General features: G+C 52.7%; 6 protein-coding genes across 6 annotated transcripts; 4 read left to right on the top strand and 2 right to left on the bottom strand.

Annotated features, from left to right (window-relative positions):
* Nucleotides 1-1,100: 1,100 nt before the first annotated feature.
* Nucleotides 1,101-2,242, top strand: J4E78_000292 (uncharacterized protein; the record flags this gene model as incomplete). The annotated part of the gene is made up of 2 exons (XM_049360958.1): nucleotides 1,101-1,494; nucleotides 1,560-2,242. The coding sequence occupies 2 exons, from the start codon at nucleotides 1,101-1,103 to the stop codon at nucleotides 2,240-2,242; spliced, it is 1,077 nt and encodes a 358-aa protein (XP_049226241.1).
* A 6,946-nt stretch (nucleotides 2,243-9,188) lies between these two features.
* Nucleotides 9,189-13,433, top strand: J4E78_000291 (uncharacterized protein; the record flags this gene model as incomplete). The annotated part of the gene is made up of 2 exons (XM_049360957.1): nucleotides 9,189-12,375; nucleotides 12,427-13,433. 2 exons carry the CDS (start codon nucleotides 9,189-9,191, stop codon nucleotides 13,431-13,433), a joined length of 4,194 nt encoding a protein of 1,397 aa, XP_049226240.1.
* A 2,187-nt stretch (nucleotides 13,434-15,620) lies between these two features.
* Nucleotides 15,621-16,292, top strand: J4E78_000290 (uncharacterized protein; the record flags this gene model as incomplete). Its single annotated transcript, XM_049360956.1, has 1 exon — nucleotides 15,621-16,292. One exon carries the CDS (start codon nucleotides 15,621-15,623, stop codon nucleotides 16,290-16,292), a length of 672 nt encoding a protein of 223 aa, XP_049226239.1.
* Nucleotides 16,293-16,824: 532 nt separating this feature from the next.
* On the top strand, nucleotides 16,825-17,924 carry J4E78_000289 (uncharacterized protein; the record flags this gene model as incomplete). The annotated part of the gene is made up of 2 exons (XM_049360955.1): nucleotides 16,825-17,019; nucleotides 17,070-17,924. The coding sequence occupies 2 exons, from the start codon at nucleotides 16,825-16,827 to the stop codon at nucleotides 17,922-17,924; spliced, it is 1,050 nt and encodes a 349-aa protein (XP_049226238.1).
* A 638-nt stretch (nucleotides 17,925-18,562) lies between these two features.
* Nucleotides 18,563-21,079, bottom strand: J4E78_000288 (uncharacterized protein; the record flags this gene model as incomplete). The annotated part of the gene is made up of 8 exons (XM_049360954.1): nucleotides 18,563-18,817; nucleotides 18,867-18,955; nucleotides 19,469-19,628; nucleotides 19,686-19,879; nucleotides 19,931-20,092; nucleotides 20,505-20,655; nucleotides 20,711-20,932; nucleotides 20,984-21,079. The coding sequence occupies 8 exons, from the start codon at nucleotides 21,077-21,079 to the stop codon at nucleotides 18,563-18,565; spliced, it is 1,329 nt and encodes a 442-aa protein (XP_049226237.1).
* A 480-nt stretch (nucleotides 21,080-21,559) lies between these two features.
* Nucleotides 21,560-22,672, bottom strand: J4E78_000287 (uncharacterized protein; the record flags this gene model as incomplete). The annotated part of the gene is made up of 4 exons (XM_049360953.1): nucleotides 21,560-21,742; nucleotides 21,805-21,987; nucleotides 22,086-22,240; nucleotides 22,666-22,672. The coding sequence occupies 4 exons, from the start codon at nucleotides 22,670-22,672 to the stop codon at nucleotides 21,560-21,562; spliced, it is 528 nt and encodes a 175-aa protein (XP_049226236.1).
* Nucleotides 22,673-24,001: the final 1,329 nt, after the last annotated feature.

The following is a 24,001-nucleotide window of genomic DNA, read 5'->3' as shown; positions in this document are numbered from 1 at the left end:
GACATCCAACGCCCTTGTAGCGATCTGACCGCCGTGGTGAAACACAAACACCAGATCAAGATCGCCATCGGTCCCCGGCTGATAAGACATGTTGTGCTCACCACTCGCTCCTACCCCGCGCCATTGAGCGAATCTAATCCCGCCGTGCGTTCGGCGCCGCGTCAGCGTCAAGTCATCCTACCAGACTCTAGCAGCCTCGACCTTTCTGGCTCGACTGTCAACACGCGCAGCCTCCCAGCCTCCCGACTGCTGCATACCTCATGTACCACGTCACGTTTCTGCAGTCACAGTATTGGCCTGCATGCACCACGCCGCGCAATACATCTTAGCACGTTCTCATGTCTATGTTAACCAAATATCACCGACTGCAGCAAGCCAAGCTTCAATGGTAAGCCGGACCATGTTTCACATTGCCCACACAGGCAACTCGGGCGATTCACCCCGATAAATTTAACGTCTGTCCACGACTTCTCACGTTCAAAGTCTGAATTCGATACTTGCGAACGCAAATTCCATCATCTGTTTGACCTGCATGTGCTAGAAGATCGCCATGCTTCCATTTCTCGGTCCAGAGATTAGGGTAGTGTTCGCGCTCCATCCTATTCGTATCGTTTCGTCTGCGATTCCCGCACAGTCTTTTACAATCCGTACAAGCATGGTTGGATGTGCTTTGATGTCAAGGGTTGGCCTGATGATTGATATCTACTCATGAACACGTCTGCGTGACGGTACGTACATGGCGCAAATACTACTACATACGTGAACAACTTCAAAAAGCCAATACTCCTCAGGATCGGAGCAAGGTAAACGACAGCCTCGGCGCAATCAACCTCCGATTGTATTTATACGGCACGTTATTATTGGAAGGCACCTGGGAGAATGGACGCCTCGTCGAGTCTAAGCCCAGAAGGTGTATCGCTTGGCGCATGATTTTCCTAATTCAGACATCTCCATCGTCAAAACGAGTACATGCCTTGATGAAAAAATGGGAAGAGGAATATCGAGCAACGTTTGTGTATATATGTTTTCCTCCTTGGAACTCAGCCAACTTCTTCATCTCAATTTCCCAAATCTCCCATTTCGCAGTATCTTCTGAAGCAATGCCACCCCACTCAACAATCCACACCACCATCGCCAACCTAACCACCGGTCCCCCTCTCGTCATCGCTATCATAGGCGGAACCTCAGGCATCGGATCCTACATCGTCAAAGCCTTGGCCTCCGTTTACCGCAACTCAAAATCCAAACTACGCATCTACATCGTCGGCCGCAACGCCTCGCGCGCAGAAGCTCTGCTTGCAGAAGTGCGCGCCACAAGCCCAGGTTCAGAATGGCGATTCATACAAGCCCATGACCTGGCGCTGATGAGCGATGTCGACGCCATATGTGCGCAAATCAAGAAGCATGAAGAAGAGCAGCCATTGAACGGGGGAGAACCGCGGATAGACATGCTATACATGACCCAAGCAGAGTCACCACTTGCGCCATCACCGCGTAAGTATTTTCTATCTGCATTCGCTTCCAGCACGGAGGGAGCCTTAACTAACCAACCTCACCAGCAACAAAAGAAGGCCTCGATACCCAAGTCACCCTCCTATACTACTCCCGCATCCGCTTCATCCTCGCCCTTACACCCCTACTCCTCCGCTCCCAAAACCCAAGCGGCGCCCACGTCATCTCCGTCTTCGCAGGCACAATCGAAGACTCCATCTCCCCCTCTGCCCTTCCTGTTGGCCCACCTTCGCCGGAAAAGCACGGCGTCACACCAGTTCGCACGCACGTCGCTTTCATGAAGACATTTATGTTTGAGGCCCTAGCCGAAGAACACGCTGGCAAGATCGCTTTTATCCATGTCTACCCCGGCTTAGTTGACGGTCCAACGTTCCTTAGCAAGGTGAATCCGCTATGGTTTCGCGTGCTGTGGCGCGTAGCTAAGGTGTTGATGGCATGGTATATGACGAGTCCAAGGGTATGTGGTGAGGTCATGGTGTCTCTGGGCATGGGCAGGTATCCCGCGAGGGGCGCGGGCGTGGGGGTCAAAGATGGCGAGGAAGGCAAGACGGTGGCTGATGTGGCGTTTAGTAGTACAAGGGAGAGGGGAGGTGGTGCATATGCGGTGGGGCAGAGGGGTGATGAGAAAAAGCAAGTCAGTTATGCCAAGCTGAGGCAGAGTGACACGAGGGACAGGGTTTGGAAACATACCATGGGTGTGTTGGGGAGTGTTCCGGGGTTGAGTGAGTAGGAGGAGGGTGGGGACTTTATATGTGATGAAACACCCCTCCATGTGAAATTTGGAAAAAGAAAGGCGGGAATATCAGACGCATAGCTGGATTTCGTAATGAATGTTATTTTGCAGAATCCCAGATGAACAATATGCGTATCTCTAACGGTTACTTTGTTGTATTACTCCAGCGAGACATGATTTCGCAAACCAGAAAGATACAAAGCGAGCATCACTGCCAGAGGTGTTCCCAATTCCAATATTGCGACATAGCGCCAACGAAAGCACCATTGAAAGAATAAAAATCAGCCTGATAATCCGTAAAATCGGCGACCTGCCCAGTAACATCGTTGAGCCATTGTTCGGCACCTTCGACAAAGCCTCCTAGCTCATGAGCTTCTGGAAGCGGGCTTGTCGTTTGTCTCAGAGCAATGGGATAAGTACCCGTGGTATTGGGAGAGATGCCTGTCCCGAAAGTTCTTATCCGCTTAGCTAGCGGCTCAGCATCGCTTCGTTGACGTTGATGGCAACCGCTGGTAAGCTTGGTTGTCTGCAGCTGCTCCATACAAGCAGCCATTGTTTTCCTGGTGGTGGCATGTAATTCGTAGGTTCGTCCCGGGGCTGATTCAGGTAGCTGTACCCATTTCAGCGCCAACGACAGGAAGATGATGTCTTTGAGATCATCTGCTTTACCACGGCCCATTCTCGTGATGAGGTAATGAACAGTCTGCTCTACCTTCGTGACGAGTGTTTGTTCGTCGTGTCCGGACATCTGCTGCTCTGGGTGCTGACCGTCTGAGGTGGCCTGGCGGAGATATTTGATGCGTTGGCATATTGTCAGAGCCGACCATAAAGTGTCCTTTTTGCACAGCCAGTAGTAAAGGTTCTCTTGTAACGGTGCCGGCTCTTTAACCACTTGAGGGTTATAGAACCTTTGATAAGAGATTATCGCAAGCGATGAGTCGACGCATTGTCTCCAGGCCTCCACGACCACTTGCTATGAAGTCGTTAGCACAACCAATACTTTAGAGCAAGATAGAAACCCCGCAATTCTTAAGAGAGTTACGACATAACACGCCCACGATAGCGTCTAAAATCTTCTGGCCTAGGTGTAATAGCTAAATGAGTACATACTGATCAAAGTCAGTTTGAGCATCTTGAGATGGATACCAGGCAGCTACTTTACCCTCGTATTCCTGATAGCCGAAAAGAAACGGCTTGTACAAGTACAATAGTGATCGCCGAATGTAAAAGTCGAGGAGCACGCGATGCAGTAATCCACCTCTGTCACCTATGGCTGGTTGGCTATGACGCAAATCGAGAGTCGAAGGCAGCGAGTTCAAGCATTTTTGGATTGCGCGCCCAGTTTCAATCGCCTCATTCACATCGGGTATCGATCGCTGTACAAGCGAGAAAGCCTTAAGCCGTTGGGGAAGAGACATGGCAAGACATATCTGGTAGAGACTGTCTGTCAGATCGCAAAGTGGACGGGGAGGAGGTAGCTTCGCCGAAGACTCGCCAAAATCCTCATCATTCAGATTTGCCGGTACTGGACTGTACGATTGAAGGTCGGTAATTATCAAAGGCATTCCCGTCATGATGGATGCTTGTACTTCCATTTCCAAAACAGTGGCCCATAGTCGCTTTCGCATCTCCATCTGGTACGGCGAAATGAGCTTAATCTTTGCAGGATCCAAGTGAAGACCCATGATTATAGCTGAGCGCAGCAGGGTGCCACAGGAGCTCCAGAGTTTATCCGGATCAGACTGGCTGATACCGCCAGACAGTAGTACAAGTATCTCGACCTGAAGCGTTGACAGCTCCGTGCGCTGCTTTCGTCCAAGTTCCCCAAGCCATGCCTGGACATGGCTAATAGCCGTACATTTCAGATAGGTTTTGTAAGCTTCCTCGTCGTTGGTGTCGGTTGTATCGTCCAGCAAATAAGCTCTGGTCATAACACTTGTGAGCAGCGCGAGGATGCTGGATGAGGAACCAACCCCGCATTCGCCATCATGCCACAGTTTTTCATACTGACGCATGAAAGTTGGGCGGTGCAGAACGCGCATGGTACGCTCAAAATACTGGAAGTATATTGACACCAATTTGTCACAGTATGGCTTTGACGGCAGAGATACCCACAGCTTGAGCAATGCAGGCGAGCAACCAGGGTCTTTCTTGTTCTGAAGTGGTAGACCTAGATTCCTTCTCGATTGGCTTTGGAGTATTTTGACTCGATTTGCAGACGCCATCAGCTGCTCGTCACTAGCCATCCTGTTGAGAAAGTCTTTGACATCGAGGAACTGTATTCAGTCAGTACAGTTTTTCGTAGATGATGATTCCCTATTCTCTTGCCTGATTAAGGAGCGTAATTCTGTCATTTTGCCCATGATACCGTGATCTGCCCCCTTCGGCGACGACTGTACCAAGGAGAGGTAAGCAGGCTGTTGGCGTTGGCTGCTCGACGTCTGCTGTCATTGAACTCTCAGGCGCACGTGCAACGCTTAACAGCTCTTCAACTTTGGCCAAGCGATGCTTAAGATCTTCCAGCGAATCGAAAGATGCATGATCAGGGGAATCTGCTGAGCGCGGTTGTTTGCCATTCGATGGTGCCGACGTGATGGCTTGTGAGATGGGGAAATCTGGTGGTAGCGATGGTTCTCCATTCGATGGTACCGGTGTGATGCCTTTTGGATTATGGGACTTTGATCGCAGTGATGGTTCCCCACGCGATGGTTCGCCATGCGATAGTACCGGCGTGCTACTCTTTCTGTTGTGGGGATTTGATGGTGGCGATCGTCCTCTATTCGATGCCAACGGCGCAATACCTTTTGGGTTATAAGTACACGGTTCAGCGATCTCTGCTTTGGTGCAATTCTCGCACGGCGTTATGCGATCGCATTTCAGTTTCTTCGCGCGACACCTCAGGCATGATACAACTGGTCGAGGACGCTTCCCAATAGATATATCATTCATGTCGGCATCTGAAGAGGCTCGAAGGATGGGCACGATAACAAATCCTACAGGGACGGGCCTGAGAATCGTTGATGCGATGTCTGCAATGGCTGTGGAGGATATTTCGTGTCTAGCGCCTCTGAAGTGAATGGCCGTATTGAAGTTTGTGGCAACGAAATGATGTTAGGAGCGTTTGGACGGGTGGTATTGCCCTGGTGCAAGCAAGGCGGCGAGGCAAGCTAATGCTCGCCTGCGGCGTAGTCGAGGCAGCGTCCAACTACAACCCCTGACAAGGACGGCCCTCAAGCATGTTAGGTAAGGAGGCCCGGAGGCACTCTTGATTCCCCTATTCAAGGTGCCTATGCAGCCTCATGGTTGGTTAAAAGGGAGGGTAGCAGAGACACACACATCTTCAAAGCCTGCGATGCATTCAAACAGAGATGCTGGAAGAAGTGAGAGCTACCGCAATTTTCGAAAAGGTCTGACATGGCATCTGCGCCGGGTTGCGAACCACGGTCCGAGGCATGTGACACTATATCAGCGGTCAACACGTGAAGCTCGATGGTCGCACCGACTATCGCGTGTGTCTGTGTTGAGAGTTGAGAGTGGTGAAGGAGTCTGGAAGGCGGTGGTGACGTCTAGCTTGATTCGCCTAGAACCCCACACCGAAGGTCCCTGAGAGCAACGGCGAGATTTGCCCGCCATAACAACACGTAGCTTCCCAATCCACATATAGCAATTGGCATACAGTCCACACATCAATTGCGTCTCCCATAAACACCCATTGGAACATTGACCCCATTTTGGCATCTCCTGCAGGTAAGTGCCAGGGAATAGCTGCGAGGCCCCACCTGCATCTGAAGCTCTCTGGACACAGTAGCTAATAGCTCCCCTCGCGTTCTGCAGCTATCCGACGTCCATCATGAGCAACCTCTTCGAAGCCAAAGTCAAGAGCGTCCTTTCCGGCGACACCGTCGTTCTCCACAACATCAACAACCCAAAAGCAGAGCGCACACTGAGCTTAGCCTTTGTCACCGCGCCGAGACTGCGACGAGAGGGAGACGAGCCCTTTGCCTTCGAGTCACGCGACTACCTCCGCCGTCTGCTGGTAGGCAAAGTCGTCCGCTTCCAAGTCCTCTACAAGATCCCGACGGGCGCGAACCGCGAATATGGCCTCATCGTCACACCGAACAAGGAGATATTGCCGCAACAAGCCGTCGCGGCGGGCTGGGTGAAGCTGCGCGACGACGCCGGCCGCAAGGAAGACTCGGACGAGGCTGCCAACCTACTCGAGCGACTGCAAGTAGACGAGGCACGCGCCAGGGCAGACTCCAAGGGTCTTTGGGCAGAGACTGGCGGCAGGATCAACTCGTCGTCAGAGCTGAGCGATGCGACCAAGTTCGTTGAACAGAACAAGGGCAAGGACATCGATTCGATTGTCGAAAAGGTCCTGTCCGGCGACCGCCTCATTGTGCGATTCCTCCTGTCGCCCACCGAGCACGTCCAAACAATGGTCCTCCTCGCCGGTGTCCGCGCTCCCGCAACACAACGAACAAATCCTTCCGACGGGAAGGTGCAGCCAGCCGAGCCGTTCGGTGACGACGCCCAACAATTCGTCGAGACGAGGCTGTTACAGCGAGGAGTCCTCGTCGAGGTTCTGGGAACAACACCGAACGGACAAATTGTCGCAGATGTTAAGCATCCCACCCAAGGCAGCATCACACCTTTCCTGCTCAAGAACGGCTTGGCAAAATGTACCGATCACCACACCACCCTCCTCGGCCAGAAGATGGGCATACTAAGGGGCGCTGAGAAGCAGGCAAAGGACGGCCGCCTAGGTGTATACAAGGAACACGTTGCGCCCAAGATCAGCAAGGCTGGAGAGCAAGAAGCCACCGTTAGTCGTGTCCAGAGCGCAGACACCATTTTCATCCGGAACAAGGCGGGCGCAGAGAAGCGCATCAACCTCAGCAGCGTCCGCCAACCCAAGCCTACCGATCCCAAGCAATCGCCATGGGTAGCCGAGGCCAAGGAGTTCTTGCGCAAGAAGCTCATCGGCAAGCACGTCAAGTTCCACGTAGACGGAAAGCGACCAGCGACCGAGGGCTACGATGAGCGTGAAATGTGCACCGTCACCTTCCAGGGCAAGAACGTTGGTCTGATGCTTGTAGAGAGCGGCATGGCTTCCGTCATCCGCCACCGACAAGACGACGCCGACAGGAGCCCTATCTACGACGATCTTCTGCTGGCCGAGTCCACCGCGCAAGCTGAAAAGAAGGGTCTCTGGTCGGATAAGTCGCCCTCCGTCAAGCAGTACGTCGACTACTCGGAGTCGCTCGAGAAGGCCAAGCGCCAGCTCACTCTGCTTTCGCGCCAACGCAAGGTACCAGCTATTGTCGATTTCGTCAAGTCTGGCTCGCGCTTCACTGTACTAGTACCTCGCGAGAACGCCAAGCTCACCTTCGTCCTCTCCGGTATCCGCGCACCTCGATCAGCGAGAAACGAAAGCGAAAAGGGCGAACCTTTCGGCAAGGAGGCCCATGAATTCGCGAACCGCCGCTGCCAACAGCGAGACGTCGAGATTGATGTCGAGGACTGTGACAAGGTCGGTGGCTTCATCGGTACTCTGTACATCAACCGTGAGAACTTTGCGAAGACGCTGGTTGAGGAAGGTCTGGCTACCGTACATCCCTACTCAGCAGAGAAGTCTGGAAACGCAAATGAACTGTTCGCAGCTGAGCAGAAGGCCAAGGACGCCCGAAAGAACCTCTGGCAAGACTACGACCCGTCTCAAGAAGAAGAGGACGGCGAGGCAGCGGTAGCTACCGAAGCTACTAACGGCGACGCCGCATCATCAAAAAAGGCAGACTACCGCGATGTTATGATCACCCACGTCGAAGACGACGGAAGGCTTCGCCTCCAACAGATCGGCAGCGGTACATCAGCGCTGACATCACTCATGAGCGCCTTCAGCAAGTTCCACCTCAACCCTGCGAACAGCAGTGGCCTTCCAGACGCGCCCAAGGCGGGCGAGTTTGTAGCAGCCAAGTTCACTGCCGACGACCAGTGGTACCGTGCGCGCATTCGACGCAACGACCGAGAAAACAAGAAGGCCGAGGTTGTCTACATCGACTACGGTAACTCAGAGACAATCCCGTGGTCTCGCCTTCGCCCTCTCTCACAAGCCGAGTTCCTGCCATCGAAGCTGAAGCCACAAGCTGTAGAGGCGCAGCTGGCGTTCATTCAACTTCCCGGCAACTCCGAGTACCTTGCCGATGCCGTCAGCTTCATCTCGCAAGAGACAGCTGATCGCGAGCTCGTCGCGAGAGTCGAGGCCACCGAGAAGGACGGCATGCTTTGGGTGACACTGTACAACCCCGACCAGAGCAAGGACGGCACTGAAAGCATCAACGCCGACATCCTTAGCGAAGGTCTTGCGATGGTACCCAAGAAGCTGCGCCCGTGGGAGCGCTCGGCCAACGTGCTGGCTGCCATGAAGAAGAAGCAGGACGTGGCCAAGGAGGAGCGCCGTGGTCAGTGGGAGTATGGTGACCTCACTGAGGACTAAGCCTGTACATAGTTTTACGGTTGCATAGCAAGGAAAATAGCGGCACTGAGTGCGAATACTGTACAATAAAAGCATGTATTACGATTTGCGCACAAGCGCTACTCTTACGTTCACATGTGCTACCAAATATGCCTCGTGATGGAGGGCTGGCACCGAAGCTGCGAAGACGGCCAGGTGGAGGCTTAGGCGGAGATGACGACGAGGTGATTGGCGGCTTCGGCCATCCCCCACCCATCCACGGCAGCGCGCTGAGGCGGTGCCTGTAGGCAACCACCAAAATGCACCCCAGTCACGCTGAACACGGGTCTTGCGCCATGACGGCTACCTTCCAGGCAGGCGCATTGCAGACATCCTTCATGACTTTGTACACGCGCACTTAATACCCCCTCCTCCTCGCTCCTCGCGCGTCTGAATAACCGTTGCGACACGTCCTAAGCAGTCGCGGCCATGGAGACCATCAGTCGACTACCCCGACGCCTGACACAGCTCTACTCCGACACCAAAACCACATGCGATGCCGTCGTCGAGCAAGATTCCAAAGACACGCCCGAGTCGCATGCGCTGCACCGCAAGTTCAGAATACAAAAGGACAGGCTGATAACATGGGGCGTCGACTGGAGCGACAACTCCAAAGGGAAGCAGGGCGACATCGACGAGAGCGTGGAAGAGGCAGGCATGACGGAGACGGTCACAAGCGTGCTCGGAACCATCAAGGAAATCCTCGATGAGGCGGACCAGATGCACCCGGGCACGTCTGCTGCGGGTGGGGGAAAGACAATGTCTGGAGAGAAGAGCCAGCCTGACCTTCCCTCGTGGGCGGCCGCCGACAGGTCACGTTACGAGGATCTCATCAAGGACCTCACCACCTCTATCGACATACTCTATGACCTCTCACGGAACCGCAGAGTCCAAAGAAGCAATGAGCGTGGTGTTAGTCCAGGAAAAGCTACACCGCATCACAGCACATCGACTCCTGTCTTCTTGTCGCCTGACTACAACGCCTCCGACCTGACGCTCGTCAATCCTGCTACCTTCCCTCTGAATGCACATACCCCCAGATCACATCTTCCACCCAAGCTAGATCCTGCAGATCTAATCCTCCCCGACGAGGAACCTCCGCCATACGAGAGCGTTGGAACTACCTCTGTTCGCGTCATCGGCCGCCTGCGGTCTCGCCACAGTTCCACCAACCCCTGGAAGACGGATGGCAGCAGGAACATCGAGACTTGCGTTTTGATCGACTACGCATGCTACGACCCCGCCTACCGTCTCACTGGAGTCTCTCCATCCACGCAGCGCCTTGAGAGCCTCCTGTCAATACTGACGAAGCTATCCAACAACCAGTCCTTCCACGGGACCCTCAAGTGCCTTGGCTATTTCGAAGATCCAAAGCAGCCACGCTTTGGCCTAGTCTTCGAGCTGCCCACCTCAGTCTACTCAGGACCAGCGGATTCGCACAAGCCAGTCGAGGAGCTCAAGCCAGTGACGCTGCTCAGTGTATTGCAGACGGGCTCCAAGTCTTTGCACAACCCCAACAGCGCCACTCCGCCACTTGAGGACCGCTTTCGTCTAGCTTTCACGCTCGCCTTAACCTTTAGCAAGATCCACGGCGACAATTTCCTCCACCAAGACGTCAATAGCAGCAACATTATGGTCTTCAAGAAGAGTAAAAGGCAGTCTGCGAATAGCAGAGCATTGCAATACTCGCTGCGATCGCCTGTAATATGTTCCTTCGATCTATTCTCTGACTTCGACATCGACACCGACAAGGCCAAACCAACACTGAACATTTACCGGCATCCGGAGGACCCTAAGTTTACTGGGAGTCAAGATCAAACGTACAATGCCAACTTCGATCTCTATGGCTTGGGGCTGGTGCTACTCGAGATAGGATTGTGGCAGCCTCTACTTGACCTGTGGAAGCCAAAGTACACCCTGAGCGACTTCAAGCAACGGATAGAAGATGTATACATCCGTAGGCTCGCTTCCAAATGCGGAACAGCCTACATGCAGGTTGTGCGCGACTGTTTCTGGGCAGCTGATGTCAAGGGCGACAATGCGATCGATGTCCCGCAGGTCTACACTCGCATCCTAACCAGACTGCAACGCTGCTGCATGCTGGATGAGTCGGAGCCCGGGTTTGACTTGAGCGAACTGAGACCGGGCGCTACACCGGTGCAGCAAGCATCTCCGTTGAAACGCAAGAGCGCGAGCCAGCCACAGATCGTCACCGATGGCCAGTCAAGTCCGTCCTATAGGAGCGCAAAGCGATGGGCATTAGAGAAGGGTACACAGGCCTTGGAAAGGACCAAGTCTCTGTCTAAAAAGTCACCAGATCTTTCATTGGCTCGTAATCCATCACGGAGCTCGCAACACTCCATCCGGAAGAGCATCTCAGAAAGTCTTCGCATGATGAGCCCTAAAGAAGAAGCACCGGAGATGGAGTGGGAACAGAAAGATCCTCTAGAAGAATCAGGCACACTCGTCGCAACCCCACCAAATTCGCAAGACCCAAGCGATAACTCTTCGCTGTACAGAGAGCGCGTAGCGACTGCCGCTTCAACGATTCAGCGTGCATGGCGGCAGTCTCGCGCCCCTTCCAATGGATGCGCAACGCTTCAAGACTATAAAGACAAGATTACCGTCATCCAAAAGGCTTGGCGCCAGACAAAGCAGAAACGCAGTAATAACACCGTCTCGGCCCTCGTCAGTGACGGACTACGACACTGGCCGCAAGCTACGCTTGGTTACCCAACACCTGAGCCAGAGATTCAGAGTCGGACGGTAAATTCGAGTGAGAGCTACGTCACTTCGTCTATACAGATCGAGACCGATATAGAGCCGACTCCTCGACCGAAGTTTCGTCTCTTCCCAGTCAAATTCACACCTGAAATCGTGGAAGAGTGGCACTCATCCATGTTGCCCCGCCTTGAACGTCTAATAGAACGAGCGCTCAAGGATTCCGAAGAGACCGTCAGCATTGATCTCGTCGCGATCGGAGAAGTACTAGAGAAAGCCAAGCCTACTGTGTTTGTTACGTGTACTAGTGTGGCAAAGGTCAAGGCCATTCTCAGCCGTCGCTTCCGCTTCGACGAGAACATATATGACCTCAAGGTCCGGAGGGGAAAGATCAGGCGGTCCAAGATGAGCCGTTCATCGCGCCGCACTAGGCCACCCCATCGATCCATGATGAACACCGACTCTTACGATGCGGACATGGCTGTGATGAACCCTTACCATCAGGATCGTCCATTATGCGGGGCTTCCATTGGAGCCTTCAACGGTGAACACCTGCCTCCAGTGTCTTATGGCGGAGTCATCTTGGTTGACGATGAGCCGCTTGGTATGAGCGTTCATCATCTCCTCGACGCGCCATCCGAAGATGAAGATGACGTTGGCGAAGAGCCCGAAAGCCCTCATCCGAGCGATGTGATGCTGTCCAGCGCAGCGAACAATCCTTGGTTGATGGGAATGGGTGCGCAACCAGATCTTCATCTAGAGTCGGATGAGCCCGCTGGCATGTGGGATCTCGAACTTTCAGACGATGAGGACATACAGAGCCAGGATGATGACGCCGACCTTGATTCATTCGACTTCTCCGACAGTGAGCTTGAGTCTGATGACGACTCTGCGGGTATGTCGATCCGACACTTCACACATGTCACAAACGCTAACCCCGTCTCAGACATGGCAGATTCACATATCTCACACGCAACCATGGGCGACATTGACGGCATTGCGCCAGGGGAAGGCGAGGAGATAAAGATCACACAACCAGCCATTGATGACGTAGGCGCTGACTTCTTCCCCTGCGAAGAAGATCGCGACGACGACCATCTCTCCTCGCACGAACTAGGCCACGTTCATGCCTCCTCCGGCATCCGCCGGTGGAAGCGCGACGGCATCCTCCACGAAATCGACTGGGCACTCCTCAAGCTCAGGGAAGACCGCCTCCAACCATATAACATTTGCCAAGGAGGTCGCCGCTTCTGCTTAGGTAGTATGACACCAGAACAACGCGCCATAGCCTCCAAGCTGGAGAAGCCAGTCAATCGCCGCAATTACACTCCCGAAGAGGACGAATACCCCAACGGCGTAGCCCCCGCGTCCACCCTCGGTGGCATGTCCGTACACTGCTTCGGCCGCACCACTGGCCTCCAACCGGGCATGGTCAGCAGCGTCATGTCCGCTGTCCGTATCTACCACCGCAAATCCTTCTCTCGCTCCTGGCACGTCGCTGGCGGCTTCGGCATCGGCGGCGACAGCGGAGCCTGGGTCGTACAGAACGGTCACCACAAAGTCGTTGGCCACGTGCTTGCATTTTGCCAAAAGAACAAGATCGCTTACATCTGTCCCATGGAAGTTCTTCTTGAAGATATCAAGCGTACTTTAGGCGCTAAGCGCATCTATCTCCCTGGCTCTGTGGAGCAGACGCTGTACAAAGCTAAGAAGGCGAGACACCATGATGTTATCGAAGACCTGGGGTCGCGGGTGCAGGGTCTAGGTATAATAGACTCTGCGGTCGATGTTAGGGAGAGTCTCGGTTCGGGGCCGCCAGGCAATGGGGGTCTTTGGGAGAGACTGGAGAGAGGTGGGGATAGTGATAAGGAGAACACGAGGTCGGCTATGCGGAGCAGTATTATGCGTGTCAACGAGGGGAGAGATGGGGGCTTGGAAATGAGTGTCAAGTAGGAGTTGGCGATGGCGTTGATTAGGCGTTCAGGAGAACGGTATGGGAAGGGGGAGGCTATACCCTGTTGTTTTATTGATGTTCGTTCGAGTCAGAAGGCTTATCGATCTACTCATGTCGAAGTTTACAACCACAGCACTAACGCTGAAAAGATCGTCAACTCCAGACCCTGCCTCCAATGTCCCTGCATAAAGTCTCAACATCCTCTTCCTTACCCACTCTTGCCCAAAACTCTTCTATCTCAGCCGGGTAGCCCGTCTCATTGAACGGTCTCGTCCACTCACTCGCCTTATTCCGTGCTATACCGCCCCAGTAAGCCATCCTCTCCGGACGCTTCCCGTCTCGATTCGAAGCGAAGTGAATGAGCAGAGATGCAGGACGAGCTAATGATGGTTTGCTAGGCTTGTCTGGATTGGGTGGGAAGCCATTGAACCACCGTTGGGGCACGTAGGCAACGGCGGAAGAGAAGTATGGCTGTGAGTCGCAAGATGATTAGTTGATGCAATAAGTAAAACGTGAATGAGCCTTCCACCTACACGTCTGATAGTTTCTTCCATAGCACTTTGCTCACTATACTTTAACTGTATATCTGGATTATACTCCTTCAGGCTTAATGCAGCCGAGAAGAGTCGTATCGCCCACTCGTTTACTCTGATAAGGAAGACGCCGTTGTTAAGACCATGCCGATCATTCGTCACCACCAGATTAATGTCCTTGTTCCGTGGTAAGAAGACTTGCAACGGAACATTAGGATTCATCAGGATCGTGTCGCGGTCATGCCAAAAAAGCCACTCCAGTCGTTCCGCAGCTGGCTTGGCAAGTTCAGCTCCAAGAATCGCGAGCAAGAAGGCGTGTTTAGACCAAAGACCAGGTAGCATGCGTTCGCGGAGTATGAACTCGGGGTACCCGTGGAGGTCATTGTGGACCTGGTGAGAAGCGATGGCGGCTTCATAGACGGGATCTTCCGGCCCGAATGAGGCCGTTACTTTGCCAATGCGAGGGGAAGACTGTAATGACAACGCGGGTGCAGACGATGCAGGAATGGAACCAAGATGCGGAACATGTGTTGGTAGAATTTTGCTCGAGACCGTTGTTTTTGTCGAGAAGAGGATGATGGCGCCGAAACCCAGAACAAGCAATGTGGCGTATTTCCAGAACCGAGAAGAGGCTCTTGGAAGGGAATACCGAGAACACGGGGCTTGGTTGTCGTCAGACCATACGCTGGATATGGAACTGCGCCTGCTTTCGCTCATGGTGTGTGGTCGTTGGTGAGGAGCGCAGTAGCGTGACGACTGTGGTTAAGAGGGGAAGAGAGCGTCATATGGGATTGACTGAAAGCATCGATGAGGAGGAAGTGGCTGAGGAAAGAAACACGTGTTGGTGATCTAGGATCTCGAGATTGAAATGGAATCTTGGGGTTTGACGATTTCGAGAGATGTCATGGTTAAGGTGGCTGCTACTGCCAGGGCAGACTGGTGGACGCCTGACATGATGCCAATCGCGCCTAGCGGAGGTTTCGCCGACTGCGCCTTCAGCTAATGCAGCTAAGTGCTTATGTTGGCGTGCTGCACGATGAAACGCGTACGTATGTCAACGCCTTTAGCTATTGAGTATGCGTAGGCTTGGAGGCTAGGAGTACGCATCAAAGTGAAGCACACACGGATTTGGTAGTTGTTGGTCTCTAGCAGCCATCCGGCTATCGCGGGACAGCACCTGACAAGTAAGCGGAGCAGCTGGGAATTCGGCATGGCATCGTTGTAGGCAAGCTGAGTGATTGTGGAAGCATCGTTCGAGAGAGGTCCACGGTACGAAGAGACTGACTGCGCCCAGGCATCGCTGGGCTGTACCTAGGTACCTCTGACAGCTCTGCCAAGCCGCTAGTGTCGCTGAATCTCGAAACCAGGAAGTTACCATCTGAATCTTCGTCCTCACAACAAGTCTTTGAGCTCACTGGAAAGAGCTTCTCTTATGTTCTGTGTATGCCAATTCCCGAACCTTTTCTTGAAGCCAATGATGATGAGGTTGTTCCAAATGTCGGCAGAGATCGGAAAATAGGCTAGCTCCGGGCGTAGGCAACACACCTGGAGTGGTCCGTTGAGCACCACAACATCAACGCAGTCATTCGCATTCCGGATCTGATTTAGGGACCCCGAATTCTCTACATTTCACCTCATCTTCCAGAATACACGATGACTACTTCCTCCGAACACTCAGCGCCTACCGCTACGGGGAGTGCCACCTTCTACACTCACTCAACGAACCTAAGACCGAACGACGCTAGCAGCCTGCGTATCACTTCGCTCATGTTTCCCCAATTATATCTTCGTCTTCCGCACATGGATGATGCTGCTGTACTCCTACGGCTTTTCACCGACTATCGCAATGTCCAGTACGACAAGTCATGCGCCGGGTTAGATAGCGCGGATGCCATTGCTAATCTGATTAAGCAGTGGCAGGTTGTAGATCTACCATTACAACGCGCCAACATCGTTGTTGTGGTAGACGGCAAGACTGTCGGTACGGGCGGCTTGGGCTGGATTGGAAGGAGAAAAGCCGATGGCAAGCTGATAGGTGACGCAGGCTTGATGTTGGACACAGACTTTCGTAGTTCTGGCTACGGCTATGAGTCGCTGTGTATGGTCATTGATCATGGTTTTGCTGTCCTGGGCATGGACGAGATCCACATAGCATGTGTAGATGCTAATACTGCGTTCAAGGGGTTGATGAACAACAAGCTCAGGTTTCAGGCTGAGAGAATAGACGAAAAGATGTTCGGGAATGAGTGGATCTGGCGAATCACGAAGGAGGCATGGGAAGATAGTGCGCACTCTGCTCAAGGTCGGGGTCGAGGTCAAGGATAAAAGAAGGTATGAGGAGTCACTGGCGAAGATTCACAGCCATAGTGAGTGCCGCACACTTTTAGCGATAACCTTTTGGCGCATGTAGGAATCCTGCTTGATGCCGCAAAGATGGCTGGGGTCCTGTTACTGTCAGCGGGGTGGATATACATTTCGGTCCCTCGTCTTTGCTAACGAGGTAGTAAATGACAAGCTCAACTTCATCATCAACCGCGTGCGAAGCAGATGGAATGGCCTCCTGTTGAGTCTGTTGACAAAAACATCATGATGCAGCCTTTGCGCAAACCGCAATTTGTTGATGCACGTGCGGCAGAACGCACCAAAGCCGCATTGTTGAGTTTCAGGGCACATATTTCCTTCTTCAATTAACGCGACCAAGGGTAAAGAATACAGGAATTGTTCCGCTGCGCATTTGGGAAGGTTGTGCTGAAAGGAGGCGTGAAACACTTCAAATACACGTAAAGTCTCACATTCCTGCATCCCGAGCTCGTCTTCCATCGGAGAGCTTTCCGTACACCTTCCCCATCATAACACCATGATTTCAGCTACATCAATAACAAATACAATCTATGGTGTTGCGAGCAGCGCGGATCTTATCCTTCATAATAATGCCGGTATGAGTTTTATGCTCTTGGCGCAAGTATGCTCCACTATCCTGGCGACATTGGGACGCATCCTGGGAACGCAGCGCAGCGGCGGCTCAGGCACCACAACAGTTGGTACTTCCGAGGTATGCGAACATGCTACCCGCCCACCTACGCAAATACTAATGTTCTCCAGATACTCATTGTAATGATGTCGATAATCACCATTCTGTCGTGGACGTACATATTACTGTCCCCGGCAGCTCTTCCTGGTGGTACATTTGGTCCTTCCAAGCTGCGCCCTCTACTCATCGTAAGAGGCGTTGCGGGCTTCTTCGGTATCTGGGGCTTCTACGTCTCTCTGCGCTATCTCGCATTAGCTGAGGCGACTCTGATCAACTTCCTCGCGCCAATTCTCGCTACCCTTCTCCTCGGCTTATTACCAGGTCAGCAGCGCTGCTCTGTCGCTCAAATTCTCGCAGCTCTAATTGCGGTCATGGGCTTACTCTGCGTATTGCAGCCTTGGAGCGCTCATATAACGAATACGCCTAGAGAACACGCGCTGGCCGTTGGTGCGGCACTTATTGGTGTACTCGGCGGCGCAGTCTCGTTTTTGACTATGTCGTGCCTAGGAGAGCACGTACACCCAATGACAACGGTTGCATACTTTGCGCCCATATGTACGCTACTCAGCGGCGCATCGCTCATCATACAGCAAAAAGGCTTGAGCTTCCCATCTACCGCCGTAGGATGGCTGTTCGTGTGCGTGCTGGGCATCTTGGGGTTCGCTATGCATTGGCTCCTGGCAGCGAGCTTGATGACCGGCGATTCGAAGAGAGCGCTTCACATAGTAAACCTGCAGGTGGTGTTTGCTATGATCGCGGATAAGATTGTATGGAGATTGGAGCCGGGATGGTGGAAGTTCGCTGGTGCGGCGTTGATCGTGGGGAGCGTTGTATTCGTTGCGGCTGTGAAGGAACCTCAGGGATACACACTGGTTTCAGAAGTCGATGAAGAAGAGAAGATTGAGACTGAAGAAGCCAATCACTGAGGCGAGGATAGCCAAAGCCACGGATCTCTTCAATGCGCTGGAAATGAAATGCGCCGATGGCACAGCCAATCTGTATCGAAACTGAACTCACATCGCGAAGATGGCTATGAATGCTAACCATTTCGGGCTTAGAAAACGTCGTCATCAATGATCGTGCACGCTCCAGCTCACATCTCTTCTTCCCCCAACCGCGAGGCCAAAAGCGTGTCCTCGGAATATCCAAAGGTTGGCAAGCGATAGTCAGGTGCGCATCAAAATGTTAATGAACAGGATATCTGATCATGCGAAACACGCCATCGCAATGTGCATACTGCGAGTACCCAAAGCTGTGGAATGTGGGGCCTCGATCAGAAGCGCCTACCAGCCCCCCGAGTTTCCCTGACGCGACCCCGAAGTTGACCCGCTTGCAACCAGCACCTCGTTCACCCGCGCTCAGTACCTACAAGCGTACATACGATGGAATGACCTCCCATGGCAGTTCAACACGCCTTGGTTGTACGACCCATCCACCTCGCAGGGCATATCCAACCAATCACCACAAACTACATGCCCAACGTCTCCGTTACCTTGCGTTCTCCACACGCAATCATCATGGTCCATCCACTTCAACAGCTTGAGATCCATCTAAGAATGTGCTATTAGTTACAGCGTATCTCTATGATCTGGCATAAGCTTGCGCAAGAGATATCATGACCTACAGCAGGAGCTTGCGGAGGGTTGTCAATCGCGTCTCGTCCGTAATGATACACGCCTTTGAAATCCGCGACCTTAAAGGGGTCTGGGTAGCCGCAGGGATCCACGGATACTAGGGCCGGGCCTTGGTACATTTGCCAGTAGTATTCTGTACCGGATGATCGGAGGAGAAGGATCTGAACCGAGGAGTCGTAGTAGTCCTACCTCGTATTTAGCGATGAAGTCGATCTTGGTACTCAGGATACCCACCGAGGGGCGCCAATTGGTACCATTTTCGGATCTCTGTACGCCGGTGTACTTGACGGGGGTAGCAGAAGTCTTGCCGAGGAAGATGGCGACTGGGCTGACAAGCAATGTGGCGAGCGTCCGCATGTTTAACGGCGTAGAAGTCAACGTGCTACTTGCTTCTTGATTTTGAGAGCCGTTAGGGAGAGGAGAGTTGGCTCGAGCAGCGGGACGAGTTTATGTACTGTAAGCGAAAGTGAACCGATTGGTGGCCACGTAGGCAGTGACACCCTCGAGAGACGAACAACACACACCGAGACCATACAAGCAAACAAATAGGGAAGCGCTTTCTTTCGGCCACTAGCGCACCTTGAAGCGAGTAGAATATAAGCATGTGTATCTGGAAGCGATATCCAATTCGATTCACCAAGTATCTAAGATGGTAACCAGTTGTCCGGCTTCTAAAAGGAAATCATGTGTCTTGCCCTGTTGCCGACAGATAGATCCCAATCCCAAGACCGTCCACCACATTACTCAAGCGACAAAAGACTCTTTTGCCAAGTTATGCAGCGCACGAAGAACCCCAGCCTAGAAATTGCAGGCGTATCCCCGATGGTACGACCAACCTTGGCCGGTACATGAGATCGCTCCATCGTTCCAACTCGCATCTCGCTCACAGTCGTAGATCATCCAGTCGCCACATACGAACTGACCGACATCACCGTGACCGTTGGTCTTCCAGTTGCAGTCCTTGCGGCCCATCCACTCGGGAACAGGTAGCTCCGTCTACGCTGTGGTCAGTTTCATGTGCACTTCCAAGCTGCAATCGATGAATTCACTTACCGCGGGTGGGTTTGGGGGGTTGTCGATGTCGTTGCGATCGTAGTCGAAATCACCTATCTGCGAGCCGAGCTTGAAGTCTCCTGGTTTGCAGGCATTCATCTTCACACCATAAGGACCTAGATACAACGACCAGTAGAAGTCCGCAATCGAGTAACGCTCAAGGATGATCTGAACCGAATTGGTGAACACATCAGCTTGCTAACATAAGGTCAGTAGAGCACCGCGTCCCAGAACATAATGCATACGTACCAGACCATGTGCGGTGCGATTAGCCTGCGCCTCGGGGCTCAAGAACTGGGCAGATGTTGCAGTGGTCGCGCCGAATAGTAGACTGATGGAAAGGCCCATGAGGAGGGTGAGCCACGCGAGCATGTTGAGGGAGATGTTATTGTGCGTTTTGTCAAGGCCTTCAGGATAAGCTTTGTGTCAGGGATAGAGGCTGAGCGAGAGCCATTGTGAGCTACATATATATTCTATGATCTCTTGGCTAAGAAGTGAGCACCTGACGGCTCTAGTGGGCAAAATTAAGGCAGGCAAAAAGGCGGGCGGAAGGGGACGTGCAAACGACCAAGTTAGGCGACAGGTCTTCGCGCTTTGACGTACAGGGTGATTAGAGTGAGACCGAGAGCGATAGTGAGAGCGTTCTTCATACATTCATTGGTTCTACGTAGAATGGCTCAGTATTCCCATATCTATAGGAGGCAGGAGACGTGTAGTCATGTCTCAAGCTGCGCCTTGTCCACCATCACGGTCGCTCTTCGTCAGATTCTTTATCCAACCTCTAGAACTCGCAGTACCAGGCCACAGCGTAGCGTGGACGTGGGTTACCGCAGGAAACTTGTTGTCCATATCGAGGGTCCTTGGCGCAGTCGATTATGTAGTAGTCGCCGCAACGGAACTGGCCCGCGTCTTTACCAGTGGCGTGGTAGGCACAGTCACCGCGGTTGCCGTACTCGATCGGGACCTCGAACTAGAAGTGAGTTAGTTCATGTACGGTGAGCGTCTAAAGATGGCAGCCAACTCACCTCGGGGACGAACGGCAAGTAGTTCTGAGGGTAAGGAGGGCTGTCCATGTCTGGCTTGTTGGTGTGCCATCCGGGCTCGCCATGATAGACCTTCTCGAAGCGAGTGTCTCCACAAGGGTTCACGGCTACGCCGCTAGGTCCTTGGAAGATGTCCCACACGTAGTACTTGGTATCTACCTCCTCGACTTGGATCTGGAGGGAGTAGGGATACGGACCCTGGCCCTTGAACTTAGTCAGTACGATGCTTGACGTTCAACATCATCGCGCACTTACAGCAGTGGGGTGGTCTGCAAACTGCTCAGCGGGTGCGGCAAGAACGAAGCCGAGGCCGACGAAGAGCCACACGAGGTAGGTGACTAAGGAGGACATAGTTGCTATTGATTCGTAGGCAGGGTGTGTCGAGTTGATGAAGTGTGTATGAACGGAGACGCGATGTTCTGAATTGGCGTTGGGGCTCGATGTCTCGACAAGCTCGTGGTGAGAAGTGAGTGCGTTAAGTAGGCAACCGCGCAAGAGTAGCACGTGTGTGGAGCCAATTGTAGTTAGTCTTAGATGAAGCAAACGGCAGTCGCTAAGATATGGTCAGAGGGTAAATAACGCGTCAGAATTCGCCCACGGGCCTGTCTTCACGCTCACACTTCTTGAGGCCGAGTGCATTGCTTGAGGACAAATACATTACTTGAGGACGAACACATCACTTGAGGACGAATATATTGCTTGAGGACGAGTGCATTCCTCACCGTACGTGCATACGTTGGGTGAAATGACCACTTAGATAAGCCTACTTGAACCATACGGTTAACCCTTACATACGCTTGCCATCAGCCCGGGTCCATCTAGCCTGCCTCCTCAGAACTCGCAGTTATATCCGCGGTGATATTCCCGACCATCCGGACATCTGAAGGTTGCCTCGTTGTAGCGCGGGTCTTTCGCACAATCGATGATGTAGTAATCTCCGCATCGAAACTGACCAGCGTCGACGCCGCTACCAATGTAATGGCAGTCTTCGGAATACTCGATGTCAGCGTATACCTACAAGAGAGTGCGAGTTAGCATGCAATCCTCAGCAAAGTGTTTAAGAATAATCTACTTACACTGAGAGGGGGAAACGGCGGATGGGCAATGTCGTCCTCCTCGCCCGCGAGTTCCCTTCCGAAGTAGACCCGCTCGAAGTTCGGATCATCTTTAGGGTCCAGGCAAGGATCCACTGCGATTCCTTGGGGTCCCTGGAAGATGAACCAGTTGTATCGGCGAACAGGGAATTTACTTAGGATGAGCTGGAGGGAGTACGGATATGGAGATGCCTAGTTAGCTTCATTAGCAAGAGTGCTACAAGATTGCTACGGGAGTGCGTCAAAAGGGCTGATAAACATACGTTCGCAGTATTGCGCCTTGCTATAGATGTGACATTACCGGCAGGCGTGTCGACAGGCACTGCTAATACAAGGCTTAAGCAGGCAAGTAGCCAGACAAGTGAAGTAAGCCAGTTGAGCATGGCGAATTGGAAGTTGATCTGGGTCTTGTGTTTCGCTGATTAGAGGAAGAGAGCTGGATGAGAAGCTTTGATGTAGATTAAATGCTTGTCGATGACTTGAAGTAATCAGTCTTCAAAGTGGGGTAGAGAAGCGGTGAGCTGTGAAGAGCAGCGGTCGAGCGTTTGCGGGAGACAAAGGAATGTTGTAAACAAACACAGGGTCTTTCACTAGTAATGCTAAACGTAGTATGGAAGTATGAAGACATTGCACTGTAGTAAACGGAGGAGAGACTGAGCGGCATATGCATGCATTCCTTCGCACAATGTAGAGTATCTCCGCTCTGCGCTGTGCGCATGTTCCAGCCTCAGCCATCCTCGAGCACAACGTCTTATTGATAGACGAGCCTAAGTATCCACGAAGAAACCGCGATGATCCCATGCCTTCTCTCTCCAGTCGCATTCCTGGGCTGGTTCTAAATACCGTTCATCTTGGTCGAAATGCAGAATGTCACGACCCGGGCCGCAGTCAAGCCAGCCTGGATCGCCGCCTGTTGAGGTATATTGACAGCCGACATATTTGCCTGGGAGATCCAAAGGGAAAGTCATCTATACCGCGTAAAGTCAGTACCTGCTCATAACGAATCGATAAAAGACACAGATCATGCCAGTGTTCTGCAGACTCACCTCCGGCGGAAACGGGGGCTTCTTGATTGGGTCGCCTTTGTAGTAGTATGGACCCATAGATTCGACAGGGTGGAAGTCTTTCATGCCATATCCCAGGCTGCAGAGTGGCGCGGCCATACCAGAAGGGCCCTCATAGAAGTGGTAATAGTATTCTGTTCTTGCTGAGAGCCGAGATTGCTTCCTGAGGATAATTTGGATGGAGTTCAGTTTTCTGGGGTCGCGGATATGCTTGTACTAAGGTCAGTCTTGCTTTGTTGACGAGCACTGAAATGAAGTACTGACGATTGCTCCATCATATGTTGCCATTGATGTACTGTTCGAGAGTGCGTGCGGGCTAGGTACCTCGAGAGGTGCCGCGATACCTGGCGCGACCAGATACGCGACAAGCCAAACGAGGAAAGGGAGCCACGACAACATGACGAGTGTAAGTTGGGCGGTTGAGTGGCAGTAGCTTGATCAGGTTTTGTAAAGCAGAAAGAAAGTGCGGGCAAAGGTGAGAGCCGAGTAAATTAGCGCCCAAGCTTATATTGGTGAATGACTAAGGATCGTGTATGATGGAAGTATAGACGGGGAAGCAGCAACCGGGGACCTGCCAACAGTGAGTGCGAACGTCAACGGTGAAACAGCGCTGTGATCATGTGATCGAGCAGCACGTGGCGCGATTATTGCGTCATGTTCTGATACTGCGTAGAGCACCTACCTGGGTAAGTCAGGTAACGTACCTAGGTATCACAGTAACACCAAGATTGAATGAATAGCGGGCTCTTCCATGTCTCACAGTTTCCATGTTCCTATACAGTATCAACTACGGCTAAGAAGAAATGCGGCTGGTACTACAACGGGCAGTCATGCTAGCAGGTATAAACGAAAAGGGTGTAATTGGAAGGACCTGGATCCGGCAAGTGCTGCCCCCAGCGCCTCTAGCCACTCTCTTCAGACAGCCCAATGCTAGGATGATTACTTCGGCACCTCTTCATCAAAGTCGCAAAAGAACACGCGACGGTACCGACGGCCGTTATCACAGCGTATCTCCGGATCTTTGATCTGCGGATCGAATCCACAGTGGTCAAAGTGCTTGTCGTCACACTCGATCCAAGTCTTTTGCGCGCCGTCGCTCGAGTAATAGCAGCTAT

The sequence above is a fragment of the Alternaria triticimaculans genome (assembly GCF_023758025.1).
Source record: "Alternaria triticimaculans strain BMP 0046 chromosome Unknown scaffold_1, whole genome shotgun sequence".
Classification (NCBI taxonomy): Eukaryota; Fungi; Ascomycota; class Dothideomycetes; order Pleosporales; family Pleosporaceae; genus Alternaria; species Alternaria triticimaculans.
This window is presented reverse-complemented; position numbering and strand designations above follow the sequence as displayed.